The sequence below is a fragment of the Archocentrus centrarchus genome, unplaced genomic scaffold (genome assembly GCF_007364275.1).
Source record: "Archocentrus centrarchus isolate MPI-CPG fArcCen1 unplaced genomic scaffold, fArcCen1 scaffold_74_ctg1, whole genome shotgun sequence".
Classification (NCBI taxonomy): domain Eukaryota; kingdom Metazoa; phylum Chordata; class Actinopteri; order Cichliformes; family Cichlidae; genus Archocentrus; species Archocentrus centrarchus.
The window spans coordinates 60,522-87,300 of NW_022060288.1; the positions used below are offsets into that span (position 1 = coordinate 60,522).

General features: G+C 41.0%; 2 protein-coding genes across 5 annotated transcripts in view; one reads left to right on the forward strand and one right to left on the reverse strand.

The window, feature by feature from the left end:
* The window catches only part of LOC115777789 (protein O-mannosyl-transferase TMTC1-like), an 81,794-nt gene extending 55,065 nt beyond the window's left edge, over positions 1–26,729 (forward strand). Inside the window, exons 9-10 of the mRNA XM_030725777.1 lie at positions 574–651; positions 24,699–26,729. Coding sequence (XP_030581637.1) covers positions 574–651; positions 24,699–24,824 — 204 coding nt within the window. The 3' untranslated portion in view covers positions 24,825–26,729. The remainder of the gene's footprint in view (positions 1–573; positions 652–24,698) is intronic.
* On the reverse strand, positions 10,096–18,974 carry LOC115777790 (uncharacterized). Of its 4 annotated transcripts, XM_030725781.1 has the most exons (8): positions 18,815–18,970; positions 17,965–17,998; positions 16,532–16,608; positions 15,273–15,378; positions 14,181–15,164; positions 13,347–13,499; positions 12,465–12,557; positions 10,097–11,182 (listed from the first exon to the last, which is right to left on the reverse strand). In XM_030725781.1, exons 5-8 carry the CDS (start codon positions 15,162–15,164, stop codon positions 10,862–10,864), a joined length of 1,551 nt encoding a protein of 516 aa, XP_030581641.1. In that variant the 5' UTR covers positions 15,273–15,378; positions 16,532–16,608; positions 17,965–17,998; positions 18,815–18,970; the 3' UTR covers positions 10,097–10,861. The 4 variants fall into 4 exon arrangements, with proteins under 4 accessions (XP_030581638.1, XP_030581640.1, XP_030581639.1 ...); XM_030725778.1 differs by lacking the exon at positions 15,273–15,378 and having other exon boundaries at positions 10,096–11,182; positions 18,815–18,974; XM_030725780.1 differs by lacking the exons at positions 15,273–15,378; positions 18,815–18,970 and adding an exon at positions 18,494–18,793 and having other exon boundaries at positions 10,096–11,182.
* Positions 26,730–26,779: the final 50 nt, after the last annotated feature.

Consider the following 26,779-nt stretch of genomic DNA (forward strand, 5'->3'; position numbering starts at 1 on the left):
AAAAATAATAATTCAATTTCCCTCTTAACTGCAAAATGAGAGTGGGATCTTTCCATCAACCCAGATGAAAACTTCTGGACACCGATATGTTTTAACACCTTCAAAATGACTAAAAGTCCAAATTTACAACTTATACAATGCAAAACTCTCCATAGAATACACTATACAGGACAAGAAATGTTCCAAATGTGCCTCAGACAGTCAAACATATGCACCCACTGTTTTAATGATACTTTTTTGTAGATGTTTATTTATTTAAGTTTTTACATCTTTGTTGTGTTTTTGTACCTCTTTGCCTGCTGGCCTGTGTTTGTTTTTTATGTTCAGTGTTATTGTACAGCACTTTGGTCAGCCCTGTTGTTTTTAAAAGTGCTTTTTAAATAAAGTGGTATGGTAAAGGATTTTTTGTCAACAAAGTTTTATCAGAATTCATTCAAAGCTTTTCATGTTTATAGACAGAATGACACTCACATGCAAATGCTACCAGAAACATGACCTCCTTTTCAGAGGTAATAATATGTGCTTAACTGAGATTTGCCTCCTCAGATAACCACTTCCTCTTCTCTGTTACAGAGCTACAAGCTGGCTGTCGAGCTCAAACCAGACCAGTCACAGGCCTGGATGAACATGGGAGGAATTCAGCACATCAAGGTAGCAAACACACAACACTTAAAATCCACAAATACTGTAAGAGATCAACAAACTGAAAACTCCTGGCAACCATTATATGTGTCAAACATCCATGAACTTCAACACATACTGTGATGTTTATCCATAGATCAGATTTTCCATTGGTGCTTCAGACTTATTGCTGCCCCTGGTGTGAGCTGATATTTTTTTATTTTCTAACTGAAAATAATTTGTTTACACAAATATCATTCAGAAGCACAAAGTCTGAAATCACATGATTTTATCATGGCTGAAGAATTTCTGGACCCAAATAGCAGACCAAGAAAGAGTGTACAAAAGTTAAGGGCTTTATTCACAACAACACAATAATGGCTGAATGAGGAGGCTTAATCTCAGCTAGCACTAAGCAACACTGGCAGTCAGGGAGGCTCTGTGGGAAGAGAGAGCAGAGTTAGTGTGGGCTGGTATACCTGGATAGGGTTATGGCATGTTGTGAGTCTGTAAGTCTTAGGAAGGCTTGGCAGATGCAGTGGAGATTAAGCAGATCTGATCTTATCTCTACTTCTCCATCAACTCTCTCAAAGCAAACAGTGCATCTGTAATGTGCTTGCTCGGCTTGAAGCCATACTGTTGCTGTCGCTGATTGTCACTTGTCTTCTTAACCTAGAACACACGAATAACTGCAGCAAATACAAGTAATAATAATGACAAGTAATGACTGGAATGGAGCTCTCTAGCATGTCCACTAGTCTGAGCCTAAACCCTACCACCACCTCCATCTCTTTCATTTCACCCCATTTATTTGTTTTTAATGTGAATTAAGCTCAATTTGAACCCTCGCTCTTTTATAAATACAAGATGAAAGTAATGAATAATTGTAATAATAATTGTGTTTAATAATTATGATTGCAATTATTGACCAAAACAATTTGATTATGATTTTGGCCAGATAATTATTATCACCCATATAAATGTAATTCAAATAACAGCAGAGACAGAATCCATTCATTTCAATTAAAGTTCATTTTCATTTGAGCAGGTGTACCATACCATACCATACCAATTTATTTATAAAGCACCTTAAAACAACAACAGGGCTGGCTAAAGTGCTGTACAACACATCAATGACAGCAACAAGCACAGACATAGGATAGAACAATATAAAAGACACACCAATAATGAGCACAGTATTAAAAATTGAAATACTAAAAATATCAAAAAGTTTTAAAAATAAGGAACTACAAAACAGAAAAATTAACTTAACACCATAGTTACAGTCTCACACTGGGTTGAAGGCCAGGGAGTAAAAATGTCCTTTTAAGCTAAATTTAAAAACAGCAAGTGATTGAGCCTCTCTTACATATAATGGCAACTCGTTCCATAATTTTGGAGCCGCAACTGCAAAAGCTCGATCTCCTCTGAGTTTGCATTGTGACTTTGGAACACACAGCAGCATCTGGTCTGCTGACCTAAGGGAACGAGCTGGCGCATAAGGGAGCAGCAGTTCAGACAAATACAAAAGAGCACGACCCTTTAAGGATTTAAAAACAAACAAAAGAATTTTAAACTGGATTTGAAATCGAACTGGAAGCCAGTGAAGTGAAGCAAAGATTGGGGTGATGTGCTCCCGCTTTTTTGCCCCAGATAAAAATCGGGCAGCAGCATTTTGCACCCGTTGTAGGCGAGCAATAGAGGCCTGGCTGATTCCAAACAAAAGTGCATTACAGTAGTCAAGGCGAGACATTATAAAAGCATGTAACACTGTCTCAAAATTACTTTTGGAAAGAAAAGGCTTGATTTTTGATAGCCGTCTCAGCTGAAAAAAGCAGGATTTCACGACTGCATTTACCTGACCATCGAGCTTTAATGTCAGGTCCGTTTCACACCTAAATTCAGTGGTTCTCAAATCCAGGCCTCATGGCCCCATGTCCTGCAGGTTTTAGATGTGTCTCTGCTTCAACACACCTGAATCACATATAGAAGTCATTAGCAGGACTCTGGAGAACTTGACTGCATACTGAGGAGGTAATTCAGCCATTTGATTCAGGTGTTTTGGATCAGGGACACATATAAAACCTGCAGGACACCGGGCCACGAGGCCTGGATTTGAGAACCACTGCCTAAATTTGTGATAATGGCCTTCTCATATGGGGCCAGGGAAGAAAGGTCAGCACATGGGATGCTGCCAGTGCCACTGGGCCTAAACAACATAATTTCAGTTTTTTTTTGTCATTTAAACTTAAAAAATTCATTGACAACCAACCCCTGATGTCAGAAAGGCAATCCAGGAGGGGCTGGATAGAGCATACACCAGAGTGCCTCAGTGGGAAATAGACTTGGCAATCATTGGCATAGCAGTGAAAAGACATTTCATGTTTCCGAAAGATTGTGCCAAGTGGCAACAGGTACAGCGAGAAAAGGAGAGGCCCCAAAATGGGGCCTTGTGGAACCCCCCAGGGGAGATCAGCAGAGGCCGACTTACAGTCATCAGTGCTGACACAGAAACTTCTGTCAGCGAGGTAGGACCTAAACCACTGGAGGGCTGCATCTGTGATGCCCACACACTGTTCCAGCCTAGATATGAGTATCACATGGTCCACAGTATCAAACGCAGCAGTTAAATCTAATAGCACAAGCAGAACACAGTCACCAGAGTCAGTTGCCAAGAGAATATCATTAAAAACCCTTAACAAAGCAGACTCAGTGCTGTGGTGGGATCTAAACCCAGACTGGAATACTTCCAGAATTGCATGCTCATTCAGGAAGGTCTTTATTTGAGTGAAGACAACTTTCTCCAGGATTTTAGAAAGAAATGTTAACTTGGAGACAGGCCTAAAATTTGCCAACAGCGATGAGTCTAGGCCAGCCTTCTTCAGTAAGGGCTGCACAACAGCATGTTTTAGATATTTTGGGACCACACTGGAAGTCAGACTACTATTTATGATGGTGCAAATGAATGGACCAAGAACAGAAAAAACTTCTTTAACAAGCCATGCAGGAATAACATCAAAAAGAGGAACTTGATGGCTTCAAGCTGAAAACCAGGTGCTCTAAATAGGAGAGCGAGACAGGTTCAACGTGGTCAAACACCGCTGAACAGGGTAATAGTGTAGCTGGATCGTGAGAAGGTGGTGAGATTTGGGCCCTAGTGGTTGCAAGTTTCTCTAAAAAGAAATGAAGGAATCTACCACAGGTATCACTGGAAGCTTCCAGATGAAGAGGTTCATGTACATTCAGGAGAGGGTTCAGTGTGGCAAAAAGCACACGAGGGTTTTGAGAATAAGAGACAATGATATCTGAAAAATATTTTGTCCTGCAGCTTTCACAGTTTTCTGATAACCCCGCCAACATTTTCTTAGTATCTCAACATGTCCTTTTTCCACCTCTGTTCAGCCCTCCTGCACTCCCGTCTAATGGCACGGAAAAGTCTTTGATCATTTCATGAACAAAAGCATCGGAGAATTGAGCGGCAGTGGAAGGTTTAAAAACACGGGAGCATCGTATAGTGGCACACTTTTTTTTTTTAACAGTTTGACAGAGAGGAACTGTCATGGAAGGCCGCTAGGTAGGCAGGAAGGAGGACCCCAATTTGCAGACTCAGAACAGGTGTAATTCACACACACGTTTATTTATACCAAAAATACGAACACACTACAGACTGAACATGAGCTCTCCCCGGGATACACCAGACGGGGGGAGAGACACGAAACAGACTAGACTAGACTAGACTAGACTACACTCGACTGGATCTAACATGACTGAACATAGCGGACAGCGGACAACAACCAATGACACGACAACAAGCATGGAAAACACAAGACTTAAATACACAGAAGGTAATGAACAAATGGAAAACAGCTGGGAGGGAAGTACAAGACATAAACTAAACCCAAAGCACACAGACCATGAACCTACCAAAATAAAACAGGAAGTAACTCGACACCTGACATAGTACACCCAGACTAAACACCTAATGACAACACATCAGCACGGGAAGACAGAAACCAAAATAAAACAGAACTATACAAGAACATAAAACACTGGGCCACTGGCCCAGGACCATGACAGGAGCAAAGTCGAATAAAACATGCATATGATCTGAAAATACTGCATCACCAATTTGTAAGTTAATAACAGATAAACCATAGGATAAAACAAGATCCAATGTGTGCCCACACTCCTGAGTGGGACCATTTACGGACTGAAATAAGTTAAAAGGGTCCAATAGTTCTAAAACATCCTTAAACAGGTCTGACAGGTGTCAGACTCCAGGACCCTGTTCCAGGAAGTAGGTTCAACAAACTCTGAGTTTAAAAACATACTCTGAGTTTCCCATTCCAGAAAAGCTGATCAGAGTTAGTTCAATCAGCTCTGAGTAAGGAAAGAAAGCCATCATCATTGGAGTTCTGATACGAGGATTCACCATGGCAACGTGTAAATAAAGGGCAGAGCTCCATTTTAATCCGATGGATGGAGGATCGCACGTGTCAGTGTGAAGCATTATGAGTCAGTTTAATCAGCCTGACCCACTCTGACATCATCATAGACAGAATAAAAGTTTGTTATAAAACAAATCATTTATTTTATAATGTCTGGTGTCATCATTTACACAACTTGAATCTCCATCAGATAAAGCTGAATCCAATGTTTTTCCATCAATAATTTTAAGTTTTCCACTAAAAATTGAAATTACACCATTCAACCTAAAACCCAAGTAATCAACAACAAAACCAGAAAAAAAAACCAAAAACAAAAAGTGCCCTCTAGATACATAACTGGATACATACATTATAAATATACAGGAGACATCACATCAGTACAAAGACTAATGCCTTTTAGCAACCTTATCTGGTCATATTTGTCCATAGCTGGCCTCTTCTTCCTGAAATAAATCCACCTCTTTTACAAATGCCCAGCTGGGTTTCCATACAGATTCAAATACAGTAATCCCTCACTTATCGCGGGTGTTACGTTCCAGGACCACCTGCGATTAGTGAAAATCCACGAAGTCGGGACGCTATATTTATTTTAATACTTATACATTATTTTAGTTGTTATACACTATTTTAAGTTTTTATAAACCCTCCCCACACACTTATACACCAAATATATAATTACTGTACAACACGTACTACGCATGTGAAGAACGAGTACCGCAAAAACCCGCGAAACAGTGAAAATACCGCAATAAATATTTGACACTAATATTGATTGAAAACCCGCGAAACAGCGAGTCCGCGAAAAGCAAACCGCGAAGTGGCGAGGGATTACTGTAGCTCACGTTTCCCTTTCTGGAGATATGTTGTGCGTTCCAAGGGTAGGGTCTTCAACATTTGTCTTATCCATTGATTGATACCTGGTCTTGTTGTGTCTTTCCAGAGAAAAGCAATCAGTCTCTTAGCTCGCAGAAGACACATATCAATCATTAGTTGTTCACATTTGGTAAACATAATATTTTTAGTATACAGACCTAGTATAAAAAAAACCCGGATCAAATGGCATGTCCTTTAAAATCAGAAGTTCTATAGTTTGTTTTATTGCCATCCCAAATTTTTTTTATCTCCCTACATTCCCAGAAACAATGAAAGTGTCCCTATTCCATCTAAACATTTTGTGCATGTGTCTGGTATATTAGGATCATATCGATTGAGATTAACTGGTGTGATATAGATTTGCATTATCCATTTGTACTGAAGTAACCTTAAGCGTGAATTGTTTGCTTATGCGCTCTTAAGCAAACAGAATGCCATTTTTCTATTGATAGATTTACCCCTAGTTCTCTTTTCCAGGCTTCCAATTTGTGTAAAGAGTCTTCTGGGGAATTTGAGAGTATAAAATTATAAAATTCTGAAATTGCTCCTTTACTTGAGCTGTCTTTGCAAGCCATTTTTTCTAGCTGAGATTTTGAAGGCAATGATAAATCCTTATTTTTTGTTTTAATGTAACTTCTAAGATGAAGATATTTAAAGAAATATTTCCTGTGCATTTTAAATTTCTGTCTAAGTTCCTCAAAAGACATCATGTAAGCTTAACCCGAATTATATAAATCTTGAATTTTGCATATCCCATTCATTGCCCATTGTCTAAATATAAAATCTGCCCTCCCTGGAGTAAAGTCTTGATTTCCCCATATTGGAGTGAACTGTGATAATGTATTTGGTTCTTTTATGAATTTTATTACAATATACCAAAGTCTCAGGGTTGTATCAGAGAGGATGTATAAAGGTAAGGGTGGAATTACCGAATCTGACTCAATTTCTGTCCTTTGGGGGGAATCCTTAGTGTTAAATTAATATCTAATAGTCCTTAATTGGGCTGCCCAATAATAGCACACTAAGTTCAGACACCCTAATCCTCCTTCCTCATGAGGTGTGTTGAAACCAGCAATTAACTTCCTAATTTTAAACCAGTTTGCAGGAGGTGGCAGAGGGACATTTTGAAAAATATACAGTATTTTTAGAAGAATGTTCATCTTATAACTGTTGATCCTACCAATCAATGATAAGGGGAGGGGCATCCATCTACTGACACTTTCAGTGATTTCTTTTGTTAAACATTTGTAGTTCTTCTTCCCAAATAAGTGAATTCTTTAACAACCTTGAAGTCTAAACTTATTCCTGGAGCAGTTTCTTTTTCATCTAATAAGATTTAGATTTATAAATATTGTACCCTGAAATATGGCCAAATTCCTCCAAAAACTTAAGTAATGTCAGAATTGAATTTTTTAAGTTTTAAATAAACAGGATTATATCATCTGCATATAACAAAAGTTTGTGTGCTACTTGTTTAATTGTAATGCCTGCTATAGATTGATGGGATCTTATAGCTATAGCAAGAGGCTCCAGAGCTAAAGTAAATAAGAGAGGGGTTACAGGACATCCTTGATGACATCCGCGTCTAATAACAATTGTTTAGACACGATTTTATTTGTTAATATTTCCGCAGTAGGATTTAAGTAGAGTAAGTGTATCTAAGTTATAAAATTATTCCCATAGCCAAAATGGTTTAAAATGTTGAATACATAGGACCATTCGACACGATCAAATGCCGTCTCAGCATCTAGAGAAATAAATGCAGTTCCTTTTTTAACTCCTAGGCCAAGAATAATATTTAAAAGCCTCCTCACATTGTGTAGACCGTGGCGTCTCAAAACAAAGTCATTTTGATCGCTGTGTATCACTGATGGGAGTGAGTCTTGTAATCACAAGGCAAGAAATTTACGGAGTATTTTCAGGTCAGCTTATTGTTCTCTAGATTTACTAATAATATAACCCCTTAAGCATGCCTTAAAGCACCACTTTATACAAGATGGAGTTTGTGTGGTATTCACAGTAAAATATTCGTCTATTTTTTCTCCAACATAATTAAGAAATTTCTCATCCTTCAGCCATTTCTGGTGCAAGCACCATCTAGGTGGATCCTTTAGCAGCTTGCTGTTATTATATAATAAATTACAGGGGGCATGGTCTGATAATATAATGCTATCATAGAAACTATTGGATATATTTGAGAGTAGTTCCCTTGAAAAAAAAAAATAATCTATACACGAATATGTTTAAAATATGCTTGAATGGCAGGAGTAAGTTATTTCAATTGGATTTAAGTTTCTCCAGATATCTACCAGGTTTAGTTCTTTCATAAAATCACATATTGATTCCCTACTTCTGGTGTGTGTTTGGTCAGCTCTTGAGGCCCTATCCGGAATGGGGTAAAGAACACAATTCCAATCACCCCTATAATATATTTACCATTCAGAGATGAAAGAGTAAGAAATAAATTATTGAAGAAATTAACATAATCAGAATTGGGACCATATATATTTACTAAGTTCAATGTATCATGTAAGATGGACCCCTGAATAATCAGATATCTCCCCCATTTATCTTTAATAACATTATTAACCTGAAAAGGAACAGATTTATGAATTAGGGTCATTACTCCCCTAGCTCTTGATGTAAATGAAACCGCATATATATCTCCTTGCCACCTCCTACACACTTTTATAAGTTCCTCCTCCAAAAAAAAAAACCTGATGCAAAAACTCCACACAAATGTCTAAGAGGGGCAACAAACATTACTTAACAACTAGCGTAACACCCAGTCACTAAACATAGTAAAAAAAACAAAATCTCTTTCCCAACCACTAGGTCAGGCCCTTCCAAAATACTGCTTCCAATCAATGTCATGTATAAGTCCTTAAGGTCCATTCCCTCCACACTAAACCTTAACAAACAAACTGACAATATTGTGTCTCCTGAAATGCTAACTGATTAGTTATCCCTATACATGTTTATTAAAGTGTTTATTAAAGTTTATTAAAGCGCACAACAAAAATAGAACATCTTATATGAGCACTGAACCATCCATCCATCCATTTTCTTCCGCTTATCCGGGTCGTGGGGGCAGAAGCCTAAACAGAGAAGCCCAGGCTTCTCTCTCCCCAGCCACCTCCTCTAGCTCATCCGGGGGGACCCCAAGACGTTCCAATGCCAGCTGAGAGATATAATCTCTCCAGCGTGTCCTGGGTCTACCACAGGGCCTCCTCCCGGTGGGACATGCCCGGAACACCTCACCCAAGAGGCGGCCAGGAGGCATCCTAATCAGATGCCCGAGCCACCTCAACTGGCTCCTTTCGATGTGGAGGAGCAGCGGCTCTACTCTGAGCCCCTCCCGGATAGCTGCACTCCACACCCTATCTCTAAGGGAGAGACCAGCCACCCTTCGAAGGAAACTCATTTCTGCCACTTGTATTCGCGATCTTATTCTTTCGGTCACTACCCAAAGCTCGTGACAATGGGTGACGGTACACTCTTAACCCAAATTAGTTGAGTTTACTAGAAAATCGCGTGGAAACTCGTTGCCTTAAACCATTCTAGTTTTTACACAAAGATGAAACTAAATATGTTTAGTAGTCTTTACTAAAATTGATTACCTCATATAAATTTCTTCCCATTTATGTGAGCTAATCAATTTTAGTAAATACTACTAAACATGTTTGATACATTGTACTAAGGTTCTAAGTTAACACAACTAAACATGTTTAGTAGTCTTAACTAAAATTGATTACCTCATATAAATTTCTTCCTATTTATGTGAGCTAATCAATTTTAGTAAATACTACTGAACATGTTTGATACATTGCACTAAGGTTCTAAGTTAACACAACTAAACATGTTTAGTTTCATCTTTGTGTAAAAACTAGAATGGTTTAAGGCAACGAGTTTCCACGCGATTTTCTAGTAAACTCAACTAATTTGGATTAAGAGTGAAAATTACTTTTAAGCTAAACTGTAAAGCAAATAAGCAATTTAACATTTAAAGCTATTTATATTTTGTTAATATAATTAATAACATTTCCTCTTACCCTCTTCCTATTACCCTTTTTATGTTCAAGTTGTATTGAATGTAACACTAAATTGTAAAGAGAATAAATCAAATACATTTCAACATTCCAATATTTTATTTTTTGCAGAATACTTACGCAAAAGACAATTTTAACTGTAGTTTGTCATGTTTTTCAGAAGTATAAAAAAGTATCAAAACAGTAGCCATTCAAAAAAAAGTTTGCCATACAAAAGGCAAGTAAAAATAGGCATATGTGCTTGAACTCAATTCTAACATGTTTAGAGAAGGAATACAAATGCAGCAGCATTCAACAAAAATATTTGCATCCTTTTGAAAAAACTGGACACCTTAAAATAGGACACAATCTCCAACTTGGAAAATGAACAGATCAACTATGTTTAAGGGAAGATTTTGCATGTTTTATGTAAATGTACAGTCTGTGTTGTTAGTAAATGTAATCAACTGAAGCAATAAATTCCTGTGCTGCTATTGACTGAAAAAACCTGTAAAATAAGCAGTAATGTTGCTGTTGAGGAAGAATTACATTATTTTGAATTTACTGCTTCAAATGACTACATTTACCATCAACACAAACTGGACGTTTACATGAAAAGTGCTGAATTTTCCTTTAACTGTATCAACTAAATATTACTATGGAGCCCTGAGCATACACTTCTAAATCCTGTTTTTTAGAGTACAAGTGGCTGGACACTGATGTCTCTTATAACACTGTAAGCTGAACATTACAAACTTTCTTAAGAAATAAAAGTTGTGGCAGTACTGCTGCACTGAACTGCATTAGATAAGAGCAACTTTATCAACTCCATCTGCATTGAGTATATTTTCAACCCCCTGACTGTTCACTGACAACACACAAGACATTTCGTTACATCGCAAGCTGGTTTTTCAATGTTTGTAACTTTGGTTTTAGTTCAACGTGGCCCAGCTCAAGAAATACCTGTTGGATGAACTGGAACGTGAACTTCATAGAAATGGGGTAACTGAGATGCATTGCATATGCAAGTCCAAAGAGAAGACACATAGCTTTTGGCAGGTCTTGAATGTTGTCCATCACCACTTCTCCCTCAATGACAATTTTTAGTGAGGCTGGACTGAGATGCAGGGAGGATGAGGGCACAGCACCTTCAGGTTCAACAAGGAGGATCCCAATGTCAATGTTGCGGAAAGAGTCATCATCATCTGAGTCCTTTATAAATGACAAGAGCACAACAGTGATATTTCAGTGACCATCAATAATTGATAAAAAAAAATAACTTCCACAATCAAATTGAAATTTCTGTCATATCTGTTTTATCATGCTATGCAGCCCTAGTTTCCTAGTGTAAATGTTGAATGAGTTGGAGCTCCACAAAAGAACATCTATCCAGCATCTTCATGTGCTAGTGCTAAGTGGAACAATACCTTATCCTTTGAATTGTTTAAAACTATGCTCACAAGTTTTCTTCAATCACTGGAACTGCCATCTGTTTTCCCACGCCTGTCTGTCTATGCCCAAATCCTGACATGAACCCAACACAGCATAGCATAAGATATAAATTAAGATATATATATAAAAAAAAAAAAAAAAAAACTATCCCTTTAAAGTGGGTTGCATGAGGTGCTTACAGATGGTCAGCATACTTACCTACAGTAGATGGTGGTCAGCCTTTCCCCACTTTGGAGAAGCAGCAGGTGGATCAGTGTAGGTAGATAAGCAATGTACTGCTGCAACTTGTATTTTTAGATAAGTCAAAAAATTTATATCAGTTTTAGTGGACGCATACTATTTTCAGCATCTCAAACTGCTGTCCAACGGACCTATCTGACTAGAAAATTAAGTTACAGCACTCTCTTCATGCCAACCAAATGCCATAGGAAAAATTAGTAATTTTACCTCACAGAACACAAGAGTTGTTAGTCTAGCATGTCCTTGATCCTTAAATGTGTGCTACTGTGTGATTTTAGTGAATCCAAACCAATCAAATAATAACACAATCGAACAGACTGAGGCAGCAGTAGAAGAGCCGTTCCTCTGTTCAGCAAAGTAAACAGATTTTGTCTATGAAGTTTGGCAGGAGAAATCTATATACAACTTATATAAAAGTAATTTTATGTCAGAAGTCTGACTGACAGTAAGGTAATGCAGTGAAAATATTCTGTGTATAGTGTACATTTCACTGATCTAGATTTTTTAGGTGGCTAAAATAATGTTGTTATAAACACTGATCACAGCAGTATATTGCTTAGTTTCCTACACCAGTACCTCTGCTGCTTCTCCAAACCGGGGCCGTGTCAAATGGCACTTAATTCAAGTAATACACTGACTTTGGATAAATAGGTCATACAACACAGCTGCAAAACATTATTGCAAAGTAAATATTAAAGAATTTAAAGTATTTCAAAGACCCATGAGAACCGTGTATAAGAGTGAAAATTCAAGATTGAGTTGTTATTGTTCCTTTAGGTAGTCTTTAAGTAAAATTACTTACAAAGGCTGGTTTGTAGAAGTCTGTGGGGTTGTCACCAAGGATAACAGGAAGTCCTCTGAGCACCAGTGTTCGAATATCAGTTGGCTCTGCAGTCTTTTGGGCAGTAAAATGACAAAAATAAGCAAGTAACTAAGCACAATTGATTGTATCAAAAAATATAAAGTCCCCACATCTTCTTAAGCATCGTTATTACGAATGTACAATATATCGGCATTAACATCGGTATCAGCCAATATTAGTCATTTGTTAACATGTGAGTATTGGTCCGATAAACAAAACTGGGCCAATATTAACAACCCATATCTATTTCCATCTTCTTGTCATTTGATTCCGGACGGGCAGGGGAGGAGGTTGGTCATGTGGTATTTGTTTGGTCATGTGACAGCAATGCAGCGCAAGATTGTGAGGAGTTCATCTGAAGCAGAGAATCAATGTCAGCTGTGGGATTGTTTTGTTTTTTCCAAGGTGTCGAAAGGGTAGTGAAATATATATATTGTATACATTATCAGTTATCTGCCATAACAGCAATATTAATATCGGGTATCGATATCATCCCACATTTTAATATCAGTGCATCCCTAATGGTAATCAAGGACTTTTGAAGGCACATTCCCTAAAATTTAAGAAATACATGGCTCATGGTTAATTAACCCACTGAGACAGTAACACCCTTAACACTGAGAAGAACTAGCAGGTTTTACTGAAGTTCTCTGAAAGTTTAAGTGAAGTTCAGAAACTCAGCCTTGTTTTTCCATCCCTAAATTCAAAATCTTTTAATCATTTCAACAATCTATGTGAAGCATGAAAATAAATACAGTTGGACTTAAAGCCAAGTCATTACATGAGCTGTTGCACACAATGCAAGTGATTAATAGGACCAACCTTTGTTTGTTGGGAAAGCTGTGTCAACATTTGGCCAATGTTCCCTCTCTTGGATCGAAAAATCTCGATAAGACGAGGACTGTGCCGATCAATGCTCTCATAGAATTCCTGTTTGAGATTCTTGCCAACAATCCTGTTGAACTCCATGCATACCTGCAAAATACAGAAAATGCTCCAATATTACATCTTTACAGCTAATAACTGAAGGTGGAAGCACCAGAGTGAGGACAGCAATAAAAATTGCACAGGTGTGGACATGGTCAGCTGTAAAACACAAAGCCCCCTTCAACTCACTCACTTAACACTTTAAATTTGGGGATATTTCAGTTATTCTAGTCAAACTTCTTTAACAAAAACTTTGTACCGCACACAACACAGGAGTTGCTTTTCTACTGCCCTGATTGTTTGTAGTATTGTGTTACTTTTGTGTAGCAGACCATTGCTACATATAAACAGACTATTAATATTTTGTGTCAAATTATATATTTTTGTTGGCAAGTAACCTTTTAATAAGCAGGATAGCGTACCGTGAATAGGGAATTAATAGATGATAAACCTCTTCAGAATAATCTGAAATCAGAGTTCTGCATCAGGGTGTTGATTTCACAATAACGACCAACTCAATATACAATATTCCTTACCAAAAAAAGATAAAGGCAGCTGTAGATAGCAACTACCATGTCCTGCATGGTAAAATTACTTTTTTTTTTGCTGACAGTGGGAATGGCTAACAGATAAATATTTTTAGGTTTTATAAAGGCAGTTTCCTAAGAGAAACACAGACACATATTTAAAAAAAAAAGTTCTCATTATTTTATTCATGAATGAACTAACCTGATCTTCTGTGAAAAGAGCAGGCCAACGTTCCACCATCTCACATACGGCAGGTTCTGACTCCACCACCTCTTTTCTTCTCAATGCAAACGTCAGATCCATCTTCTCTTTTACAAGCTGTCCATTTGGTGTTCTCTTCTGCATTTCATTAACCAAGTCTTTGCGGGCACCCTCAAGGGCTACCTGATTAAATCCGTCTGGAAAGTTGGGTAAGAAGTTGATCTCGCCTTTCTTTGCCTTCTTGATGTTCTTGTTGGCTGGTTCTCCTTCAGTTGAATGCCCTCCTCGTTTCCCTGCATTTACTGCTACATCAAGGCACCCTGATCTTCTGCGCTTTGTTCTGTAATTAGCCATTTTAAATTTTAGACTATTTTTCCAGCCGCTACAGCGACTGGTTGAGCCTCGCTCCTGGAGAGAGGGGTGCTTGCTTATGAGGGCTTGTGCAACACTTTCGAACTGAGCATTATTTGGGTATGCTGTGTAACTATACATGCTCTCTGCCAATCTTTCAAGAATCTCATGTTTCAGCTCTTTTGTTACTTTCAGGTGCGTACCATCACGAAGAAACTGAAGATCTGCTTGCCTAAGTCTATATGCTACATCAACAGAAAAATCTGGGATATCAAAACAATCTGGCCACTGTTTCTGTCGCTCCTGCGAGGATGTAGAGAGGATCTCTGTATCTGCTACACTGGGTGTGCCACTCAAAATTTCTTCAGATGTTGAGACAGATACCAACTCAAGTAGAGGGATGACCTTGACTGTTGGTTTTTCAGGAAGATCTTCGATATCTGTCAGATTGCACACTTCATAATTGAATTCAGGATCTTGGTACTGGAGACTGAAGTTGAAATTAAGTCCCAGTGATTCTTTAAGCTTGCCTATCAAATCCTCCACTGTAGTAGGTCTTGTATTCAGAACAACCTTTCTTATATCTGTCTCTGTGAAAATTACTCTCAAGGTCATCTTCTGGTGTGCTGCCATCTTGGAAATAAAAAAAATAGCTTATTAGAAATATATACACAAAGACATAGATATTCAGTTTAACATATGGCTTATCAAAAAAGATACAAAATTACCAATTAGGCTTACATTTAGACTCTATCCAGAGCAATGCTAGTACTGACAACACTTGTGGTTTCTCAACACAGAATATAGCGAGTGAGTGTCACTGCTGAATTTTCTCCAAATCTGTATGCTGACAGAGGGAAAACATCATTCAGCTCTTTTAGTTCCACCACACACAAAGAGGGATTTGCGCTGCCACAGAGTTCAAATGATCTGAAATGTTCATGGTACCATGCCGTCATTGTATTGCACACAAACAAGATCTCTGTGTTTATTGCCACAATCTGCTTGATCTGTTTGAAATTTGGGAGGCCTGAACATGAACCGACAGAGAGTATCATATCAGCACAATATCTAATTCCATCTACAGAGACTGATGATGCAACCAGAACCTTTGTAAGCTGGGGTACTCTCTTGCAGAAAACTTGTTGGACATTCTCGGGGAAAGATGTGATCAGTGCTGTGGTAACTTTGTCCAGCTCAACTGAGGGCTTGAAAAACGAACTTGTGTCCAAACAGTAAGCCATCATTTTCTGATGCTTTACAGCCAGTGTAAGTGCCACATGTCTGAAGTTGTGTGCATTACGAATGACCCGCTTGAAGAATTTATGTTTTCCCTCGAAACGCATTGTCCAGACATCTGACAGTGGGCCAAATGCCTTAATCATCTCAGGATAATGCTCAATGAAGTGGTGTTTTGGACGCAATTTGAAATTTGGGAATGTAGTTTGCAACAGTTCTCTGTGTTCTGACACTTTGCAGTCAAAGAAATGTATAGACTCTTCAGTGTGCCTTGTTGCTACAGCCAATTCAACAATATCTTTAAGGAGCATCAGAACGTTCCAGGCATCGTCCCCTTCAGGCACTTTATGGCCAATGAGAAGTGGGAGCAACCTGATTAGAGCCCAGTTCTCATGGCCATTTCCACCTATGGTCCCTTTGGTAGAGAAGCCTTGGGCAATAGGCTGAGGCTGGTCAGTTTTGTCATGAAAAGCATATGCAAAAGATTTGATAGCATGGTTCAGTGTTTCTAATGTGAAATATTTCTTAGAAATCAGTTCTGAAATGCAGAGTGATAACTCAACAGGAACAACCCCTTCAAAAAGGTCGTGTAGGATGTCAGGGGGATAGCCACGAGCAACATGAAAGTGCTCCAGACTGTCAGTTAGTACACATCGTCCCTTTACACCATACTGTTTTGCCAAAGTGGGATCCTGCTGTACCTCCTGTACCTGTTTGTTGTGAATGTCTGCAGTTCGGGGTTCAAAAGAGCCCGAGCTTACCTCCTTGTCTTGGATCTCACTCCTCGTTGCCATGCAGAACCTGCAGAACTTGTCCACTCCAAAGCTCTCAAAGAATCCTGCAAAAGAATGAGCAGCCAAGTTATCAGCAGCCACATACAACACTGTGCCTTTGACACATGCTCCCAACTTCTCAACATATAGGCCATCTTGCTCCAAAGAAACCAGATCCTGGATCAGAGGATGAAGAAATTTAGCATAGCCATATTCTTTTACATCAGAGGCTTTACATAAAAGAGCAAGTTGAATGGACTGGAGTGTGGACCTATATTTTGATGGCACATTGGCAAGCACCCAATACACTGCACTCATTTTATGTTTCTTCTTAGATGTCCCTAATGGATTGGACACTTCAAAATCATCTGTGTAAAGTCCAACAGCGATTCTGAATTCCTCGCTGTTAAGGAGGCCATTTCCTTTACAGTACAAACCATCTCTGTATGTACTGTACTCATGTGGCACATGTTTTTGTACTGGAAGAGCTTTATCTAAAATGTCTGCCCTGTTCAACATTTTCTGTAACATGGCATTTATAGGAACATATACAGCACTAGATTTCTTTTCCCTGGCAATAAAGTACTCAACTGGCATAACCACATCAAAGTTTTTGTTTACATATGCTGCTCTCCTTTTAGAGGTTGATAAGGAGCCACCCTTGCCACAATACTTTAGTATGATATTGCTCTCTGAGGCAGCCCTGACTACCTGTTTCACAGTTGAATCATCTACATCTGTGTGTAGCTTCAAAATGTCCTTGACTGAATTGTGCAGCAGTGGTTGGGACAGTTCACTTAAATGTAGGAGCTGTTGTATAACTTCATCGATAGAACTTTGTGGAATGTGGAGGATGGTTTGCATCTTTAAAAAAAGAGCAGCTAGGTTGTGCTCCAACTGTTTCCCAAGATCATGATGCTCTTCATTGCTGGACTCTTCGCTGCCTTCTAAATCAACAGTGTTGTTTGGGGGCCCATGTTCCTCTTCTGCCACTTCATTGGTTTCACTACCAGACACTATTTCTGGTTTGAACATCTTCCAATTGCCTGTTCTGTGCTGTTTACTTCTGTGTGCATTGAATGTGGAGTACACAGTAGTATGAAAGTTACACCCATTATATGGACAGTGGACTCTGTGATTAACTTTTAAATGTGTACTCCGCAAGTGAGTGATAAAAACTGCCTCTGTGCAAGCAGCAGAAAAATCACAGGACTGACAGTGAAAGGTCAGTGTTTCACACAGTTGTGCATCTTGGTCTTTCTGGTGAATTTTGGATAAGTGGACCCTAAGTGCACTGATGGACTTAAATGTGCATAAACACTCTTGGTGTAAGCAAGGAAATGGTACAGTTCTGGTGTAGCTTCCATGTTTTAGCCTGTAATGTTTTAAGAGGTAACCCCTTTTCTCTGATGTAAACTCACAGTATTTGCACTTCCACTGCATCTTCACACGGACCTGTAAGAACAAAAAATAATAAAAATTTTAGCACACTTGTCCACAACCATGTCATCAGTGATCAAGGAAATATGGTACTTTGAAATACTGTCTCCCTTTGAAATTTCTGTTCTCAGCCTGAAAATTTTGTTTTCCCATTTCACATTAGAGTTAAAATATTGCCAAATGAGTTAGGCTTACCCTTCTGTCTGCAGACAATTGACAGGTTTAATAACGTTTCTAACTTGTTGTCAGTTCTGTATTTTAAGAGTCTGGAGATCAGAGGTGGAGAAGAAGAACTGGCGATAACCTCAGCTTCAGCTCTTTAGTCATACAAGATTTCAACCTTTGTGTCCGACCATTACATTTCAGTACATACGAAACCGTATAGAAAAAAAACGTGGACTAGGTTAACACAAGCACATGCTGTTACGAACGATGTGAAACGCTAAGCTAACGATAGCATTTAGCTGTCTTGACACTACTGGAGCGGCTTTTTCGATTAAAAAAAATTACCCTCAGAGACAGGATACACTCGGCTTAAACTTGGTGTAATAAAGGTTTATTTCAGCAAAGTACATCTCTCCTAAAGTAACTGTCCGTTATAAACTGAGACTCGTCAGTATGCTAACACTAAGCCAATGCTAACATTCGCGCTCGCCACTCCACTCGCGATATTTAACTTCGATTCCAAAACCCCTCACTTTACCAAAGTGTCGATAATGGTGGCGGTAGGCTGTAACTATAATTTTCAGTTATATCTGCACATGGAACTCAGCTATCTTTTAAGCAAAGAAATAGCTAGAATTATTTAAAATAGTTATTCTTCACACTTACCAGTCAGGAGTCGTTGAACTTGCCACGGTGCATGTTGCAGCAGGACTGAGTTTGAATATGCCCCGCCCCTTCACTTCAAAAACATAATATCTTTAGTAATCTCTGCTTAACAAGTTCATTACACTCTATATTTGTGTAGAAAAGTACAGTTAACTAATTTGATTTAGTAATGGGACAACATTTTTACCAAACACGAAAGAATAAGTAATGATTACTAAAACGTTTAATTACAATTAATATCTGGGTTAAGAGTGTAGGAACGTAGATCGACGAGTAAATCGAGAGCTTCGCTTTTACACTAAGCTCCCTCTTCACCACGACAGACCTGTGCAGCGTCCGCATCACTGCAGAAGCAGCCCCGATCTGTCTGTCGATCTCCCGCTCCCTTCTCCCATCATTCGTGAACAAGACCCCAAGATACTTGAACTCCTCCACTTGGGGCAAGAACTCGTTCCTGAGCCGGAGAGGGCACTCCACCCTTTTCCGGCTGAGGACCATGGCCTCAGACATAGAGGTGCTGATTCTCATGCCGGCCGCTTCACACTCGGCTGCGAACTGTTCCCCTGCCAGCTGGAGGCCACCCCCTGATGAAGCCAACAGGACCGCATCATCTGCAAAGAGCAGAGATGAGACTCTGAGGTCAGCAAGGAAGAAGCCTTCCGCCACCTGGCTATGCCTAGAAATTCTGTCCATAAAAGTTATGAACAGAATCGGTGACAAAGGGCAGCCCTGGCGGAGTCCAACACCCACAGGAAACGAATCCGACTTATTACCGGCTATACGGACCAAGCTCTCACTGCGGTTGTACAGAGACTGAATGGCCCGCAACAACGGGCCAGACACTCCATACTCCCGCAGGACCTCCCAGAGGATACCCTGAGGGACATGGTCGAATGCCTTCTCCAAGTCCACAAAGCACATGTAGACTGGTTGGGCAAACTCCCATGCGCACTCGAATATCCTTGAGAGGATAAAGAGTTGGTCCAGCGTTCCGCGACCAGGACGAAAACCGCATTGTTCCTCCTGGATCCAAGGTTCGACTAACAGACGGACCCTCCTTTCCAGCACCCTGGCATAGACCTTGCCAGGGAGGCTGAGTAGTGTGATCCCCCGAAAGTTGGAGCACACCCTCCGGTCTCCCTTTTTAAAGATGGGGACCACGACCCTGGTCTGCCAATCCAGTGGCACTGCCCCAGATCTGCACGCGGTATTGCAGAGGCGTGTCAACCAAGACAGCCCTACAACATCCAGAGCCTTCAGGAACTCAGGGCGAATCTCGTCCACCCCAGTAGTTGTTTAACTGCCTCAGTGACCTCACCCCCAGTGATGGCCAGGTCATCTCCCTCGTCCCCAGACTCTGCTTCCACTACAGAAGGCGTGTCAGTGGGATTCAGGAGGTCCTCGAAGTATTCCTTCCACCGCCCGACTATAGCCTCAGTTGAAGTCAGCAGCACCCCACCCGCACTATAAACCGTGTGAGTGGAGCACTGCTTTCCCCTCCTGAGTCGCCTGACGGTTTGCCAGAATCGCTTCGATGCCGTCCAAAAGTCTTGTTCCATAGCCTCACCGAACTCCTCCCACACCCGAGTTTTTGCGCCGGCCACTGCCTGAGCTGCGTTCCGCTTGGCCTGTCGATACCTGTCAGCTGCCTCCGGAGTCCCACAGGCTAACCAAGCCCGATAGGACTCTTTCTTCAGCTTGATGGCTCCCTTCACCTCCGGTGACCACCATCTGGTTCGGGGGTTACCACCACGACAGGCACCAACCACCTTGCAGCCACAGCTCTGAGCAGCAGCCTCAACAATAGAGGTGCGGAACATGGTCCATTCGGACTCAATGTCCTCAGCCTCCCTCGGACTGCTGTCGAAGTTCTGCCGGAGGTGGGAGTTGAAGATCTCCCGGACTGGGGCTTCTGCCAGGCATTCCCAGCACACCCTCACAATACGTTTAGGTGCACCAGGTCTGTCCAGCATCTTCCCCCGCCACCTGATCCAACTCACCACCAGGTGGTGATCAGTTGACAGCTCAGCTCCTCTCTTCACCCGGGTGTCCAAAACATACAGCCGCAGATCTGATGATACGATTACAAAATCGATCATCGACCTGCGACCTAGGGTGTCCTGGTGCCATGTGCACTTATGGACATCCTTATGTTCGAACATGGTGTTTGTTATGGACAAACTGTGGTTTGCACAGAAGTCCAATAACAAGACACCATTCAGGTTCAGATCGGGCAGGCCGTTCCTCCCAATCACACCCCTCCAGGTCTCACTGACATTGCCCACGTGAGCGTTGAAGTCTCCCAGCAAGACTATGGAGTCACCAGATGGAGCACTCTCCAGCACCCCGCCCAGCGACTCCAAAAAGGGTGGGTACTCTGAACTGTCATTCGGCGCATAAGCGCAAACAACAGTCAGGACCCGTTCCCCAGCCCGAAGGCGCAGGGAAACAACCCTCTCGTCCACCGGTGAAAACTCCGACGTACAGGCAGCAAGCTGGGGGGATACAAGAATACCCACCGCAGCTCGCCGCCTCTCACCAAGGGCAACTCCAAACTGGAACAGAGTCCAGCCCTTCTCCAGGAGACTGGTTCCAGAGCCCAGGCCATGTGTTGAGGTGAGCCCAACTATATGGTGAGCCCAACTATAAGGCCTCCGCCCTTGGCCACCGCCCGACACACACTGCATCCGACCCCTACAACACCTCCTTCGGGTGGTGGGCCTGCAGGAGGGCGGGCCCATGTAACCTCTTCGGGCTGCGCCTGGCCGAGCACCACGGGCTAATGCCCGTCCACCAGACGCTCTCCCTCGAGCTCCCTCCCCAGGCCTGGCTCCAGGGTGGGGCCCCGGTAACCCTATCCCGGGCAGGGTAAACTGTTCCCTTGCTTTTATAGACATAGGAGTCTTCTGAACCGCTCTTTGTCTGGACCCTCACCCAGGACCAATTTGTCATGGGAGACCCTACCAGGGGGACAAGCCCCCGGGCAACATAGCTCCTGGGATCACTGGGACACACAAACCCCTCCACCACGATAAGGTGGCAATTCACGGAGGAGAGCACTGAACCAAAAATTGTTTTTTTTTTAGCACTGAACCAATAAATTCAAATACAAATAAAGAAAAAACAAATCAGAGCTACTCCCCATTATGTATTCTAGATGCTCGATAGTCTGACTAGAAAGTAAATTAAGCAAAGAAACACTGCTACACTCCAATAGGTTTTAAATTAGTCAGTCACTCCATTTCAATTAACTGCCCCTTCTGAATCCGGTCGTAAAGGATATCTACTTTTGCTTTTGCTGCTTTGAATACCATATATTTTTGCTTACAGTTAAGAAACCGCATAATTACTGTTCTTGGGAGGCTTCTGTATTCCTTTTCGGACCAACACGGTGAGCTCTTTCCAGAATCAGCCGGCAGCTCCAGTACCTCTGGTATCCAACTTTCCAAGAAACTGCTGGCGTCGGAGCCCTCAGCACCTTCGGGGAGGTTCACCAATCTGAGGTTATTGAGCTGTGATCTCATTTCCATGTCCACCATCTTCTCTTCTAGTTGCTTGTTTATTTTCTCCAGGCTTTTAACTTTGTTATTTAACACCAATTGTTTGTCTTCCAATGTGGATAAGCGTTCCTCTGAGTGTGTTAAACGCTTCACACACTCACCCACTTCTTTTCTCACTGTCTCTATGGCTGTCATGATGCCTTCCAGAAAACTCAGAGTTTAAGTTCTTTATTGCTCCAAGTATCTCTTCCTTATCACCTGGTGAGGACTTCTTCTCACCTTTGTTGGCTGAGAGCTCCTCGTTGGTTCCCGCAGTATCACTTGGTTCCTTGCTAGCCATATTGCTAGCTACGTCTATGCTAGCCTCCAGGCTCTGCGGTCCAAAATCCATCAACTTGGATTGCAAGGTTAGTCTTGCTTTATCTTTGTTCTTTCTCCCAGGGCCTGGCATAGTTCAACCCAAAACAAACTTAAATGCTACTTTTGGAGCGTTCAGTAATTTTTTAAGGGTAATTTTCAGGATTTTGTCAGGAGCCGAGTTGAACGCGACCTACCACCTCATGGTAATACCAGCTGAATCCAAATTTTACATTTTATTTATAAAATCTAATTATTCAGCTGCAGCCTGAAGGACAAACTGCAGGAGACAGAAATTGAAGATAAAAATGTGGAGAAACAGCTTTAATATTTCTGCTTTAACCATTTCTAATCTGATCTAAGATCAGCTTCTCTGACAGATGATGGTTCTCTGACAGCCACAGCAGAGATGTTTCACTGAGTCACTGTTAAAGGTCAGAGGTCAGTCACAGTTTCATGTTCTCAGAAATGTCTCAGCTTTATAGGTTTTAAATATTTCAGTACATTTTGGGAGGATGAGACATTTTAGATTAAAGAATGCAGATCGTGTTGGGAAAATGGTAATGGACTAGTTCTTATATAGCGCTTTTCTACTCAGTATGAGCACTCAAAGCGCTTACACAACTTGTGCATTCACCCATGCACTCCCATTCATACAAGCACTTCCATTTTTACGAAGCTAAGTGCTTTTTTAATTAACTAACATTCACACGCATTCATACTCCGACAGAACGGTCGGAGAGCAACTTGGGGTTAAGTATCTTGACCAAGGATACATTGGCATGTAGCCTGGAGTAGCCAGGATTCGAACCGCTGACCTTCTGATCAGTAGGTGACCTGCTCTACCTACTGAGCTACAGCCACCCCCATTAATGAATCCATTATGAACGGATCCAGACTGGATGAGCTGGGAAATGACTGGAGCCTGAACTAGATCTGGACCTTATCCGGTCTGAATCACTGATCCTGATCCGTTTGGATCCTCCTGCTGTGCAGGTGGACTCGGACACAGTTTGCTGATCTGTTATAGAGCCGATGATCACAGATTTAGATGATTTTCAGTGAAAATATGTGGAGATTCATACTTTGATTTTCAGACATCATAATTTCCAAAATGCTGATTTCAGTCACTTTAAATTCATTTAGTTCAGTTTGAAGTCTTCAAATCATTTCAGCCTCATCTTCACTCAAACATTCCCATCATCTCCAGGATCAGACATTTTGCCATCAGTGAGCTTTTCCAACATGACCAATGATCGATCATCGATCACTGATCAGTGTGTTCTGTCTAAAGCTTCATCCAGATCAGTGTGATGTAACAGTGATGCTACAGTAACTACAGTAAATGTTTCAGAGTAACTGACAGTCTGACAGCTGCAGCTGCCTTATTATAAATCCGTGACATCATCGCTGTCTCCATCCTTACAGCTTGTTGATGAATGAACGACTGTAGAAGAAGAAGAAAAGAAGAAACAGCCTTTATTGTCCCACAGAGGGGAAATTTGGGTGTAACAGCAGCTGCAGTTATTATAAATATAAATATAGACTGTAAAAGCTTCATGTTACGTACAAAAATAACAAACTAACGTCTAACTGGGATTTCAGAGCTTGTAGAAACATAAACATCTGCAGATGAATTCGCTCCTCTGACGCTCTGACAGCCATTTCATGAAGGAGGAAATGAATCCGTGTCAGACAGGTGGTTCAGGTGCAGCAGAAGGGGCGAGAGACTCAGAGAGACTCTCAGAGTTTGTTGGATAAAACCTGCCAGGTTAGGGTCACAGCGTCTGTTATCATGGTAACTGATTCACAGTTGGAATTAGCTCTCTTTCTGGAACTGAAAACCTGAGTTTCCTCATTTTAGGGTTATAAACCCAGAGCTGGAGCTAAAGCTGCTCCCTGGAATAGACCCCTGGTCCAGGATGTTAAGTCACACTCTTCTGTCTCATAAAACTTAATGGAAGCACACATGGCAGCTTTAAAAGTGGACTACACAATCTCACATTTGTTTGTTTGTTTGTGTTTAGGGAGACTATGCAGCAGCCAGGATGTACTACCAGCGGGCTCTCCTTCTCAGTCCCGGTTCCAAACTTCTGAAGGAAAATCTAGCCAAGCTGGACCGACTGGAGAGGAGACTGACAGGGGGAGGATAGGCTACCACAGTGCCAGTACCACTGCGCTATCCCAAACATGGGTCAGGGGGAACAAAGGCCCCCTCTGTAGCCCAAACACCAGCCACCAGCCACCAAGGCTGTTGAAAAAAATAAGTCTGTTACAAAACAGGCTGCTTTTGTGAGAGAAGAAGCAGGGTGAACCAGTGAGGACTGCAAAGAGATAAACTGCAGGCCTGAAGACTTTCCTTGAGGATACAGAGGAGAACAACTAGTACACGCTCTGCGCGCTGCCCTGTCTGCGTCAGCTTTACTTCAACATGCAAATATGCTTTCAACACTTGTTTCATTTTCTTTATGGCACTTAATCAGAAACTTTCATACAGCGGTCCACCGATTTGCTTTGTGGATCTTTCAAATGCATCTCATGCATTCTCACAAGGAGAATATCAGAGTCACACTGCCTCATGCAACCACATGTAACTGTGGCTACAAGCTAAGCTGTACTAAGCCACCCTAAGGCAGTTCAATCTTAGCAGACATTTTGTGAATGAAATCTGTCCATAAATGGATCGGGTTTTGCATGAGGCCTATTGATTATTACTACTTCAGTCAAGTCTCAAGTCAAGACTAAGTCTGACTGGATTTTTGGTAACTGTCAATTTTAGACATGCCATATGATGAAGGTAACATCTCGCTTCTGAAACTAGCGTGAACCAGCAGGAGCTCAGCTTCTTGCCTTTCAGTATCACAGCATCAAACTCTTCAAACTTACTTTCAGTAGGATTATTGTTCTTTGGCACTTCAAAAGGAAACACCTTCGGGACTTTTTTGTTTCTTTCCAAAATCACTTAGAAAGGAGAATGCTCTGGTTTCTTTTTAGTGCTTTGTGGCTTTAGAGTTCATTTAACTGAACTACTCTGAAATTCAACATAGCAGCTCTTTGCAGAAACAGTGTCTTCATTATCTGACAGTGTATCCACAGGACACAAAATGTAGTCCCCTTTCTACAGACTGCAATAATTTATGGCTCCTGCCCTCCAGCAGCTGATAAGTGTCTGCAGTTTGAACTCTGGAAGCAATAGTATCGCTAATTATCTGAGCTGCTGTTAGTTTGGTGTTTTTGATGCTGCTAACTCTGAATTTCTCTGCAGCAGAGGGAATTTATGGCCTGCAGTTTGACTGGCTCCTTGTACATTTTTCCATAGTATAAATGTACTTATGATTGTATTCTCTGATACATTCATTTAGTCCAACATCAAAAATCACATAGGTGGTGTTATGCTGTCATGTTTGCAGCAATAACATCCTCTGTCCTCAGACCTTTGACTCAGATAGAAAAAACCTTCCAAACTGTCTCTGAAAATAACCATCAGAGAGTGCATAAAATGTTATAAGGACATTTGAGATTAATAAAATTATAGAAGTAAATTAATTGTAACTCATTTTCAGCTTTGCCCATGACCTCTTTTCAGCTGAGATAAACATCACATGCCTCCAGTGCATTTGAGCAAGGTTTCATTCTTGGGCCTCGTGATTACATCTGAGGCAGCGCCGTTCACTGAAGAAAGCTGTTGAAAGCTTTGGAAAACTAAAAAGTGGACCTCTTGATTTTTTGTGTCAAACAAGAGGAAATAAGGGAAGAAGATTCATTTGGATCCCACTCTGCTGGGATACCCCAGTAAATACACATGTAAAGCTATCAGATTGCAACTTGTTAAATATTATTTTGATAATAGCTGCTTCCTCTTTGATTAACCATATTTATCTGGAGTGGAAGAAGCTACACAAGCCTTCAACAAGTATAAGCTAGTGTATTGCCTCCTGTGTGGAGCTCCAGCTCATGACTTCATATGTAACATAACCTCTGAGGAATGCTGTTTAGCTGATTGTTGTGTTTTTGTCAACAATGTTGATTGTATTGAGTGAATTTTGTTGTGGAATGCCAGTGAGATGAAATTAAGTGAATAGTGCAGTGACTGGGTTGCACCAAGAAA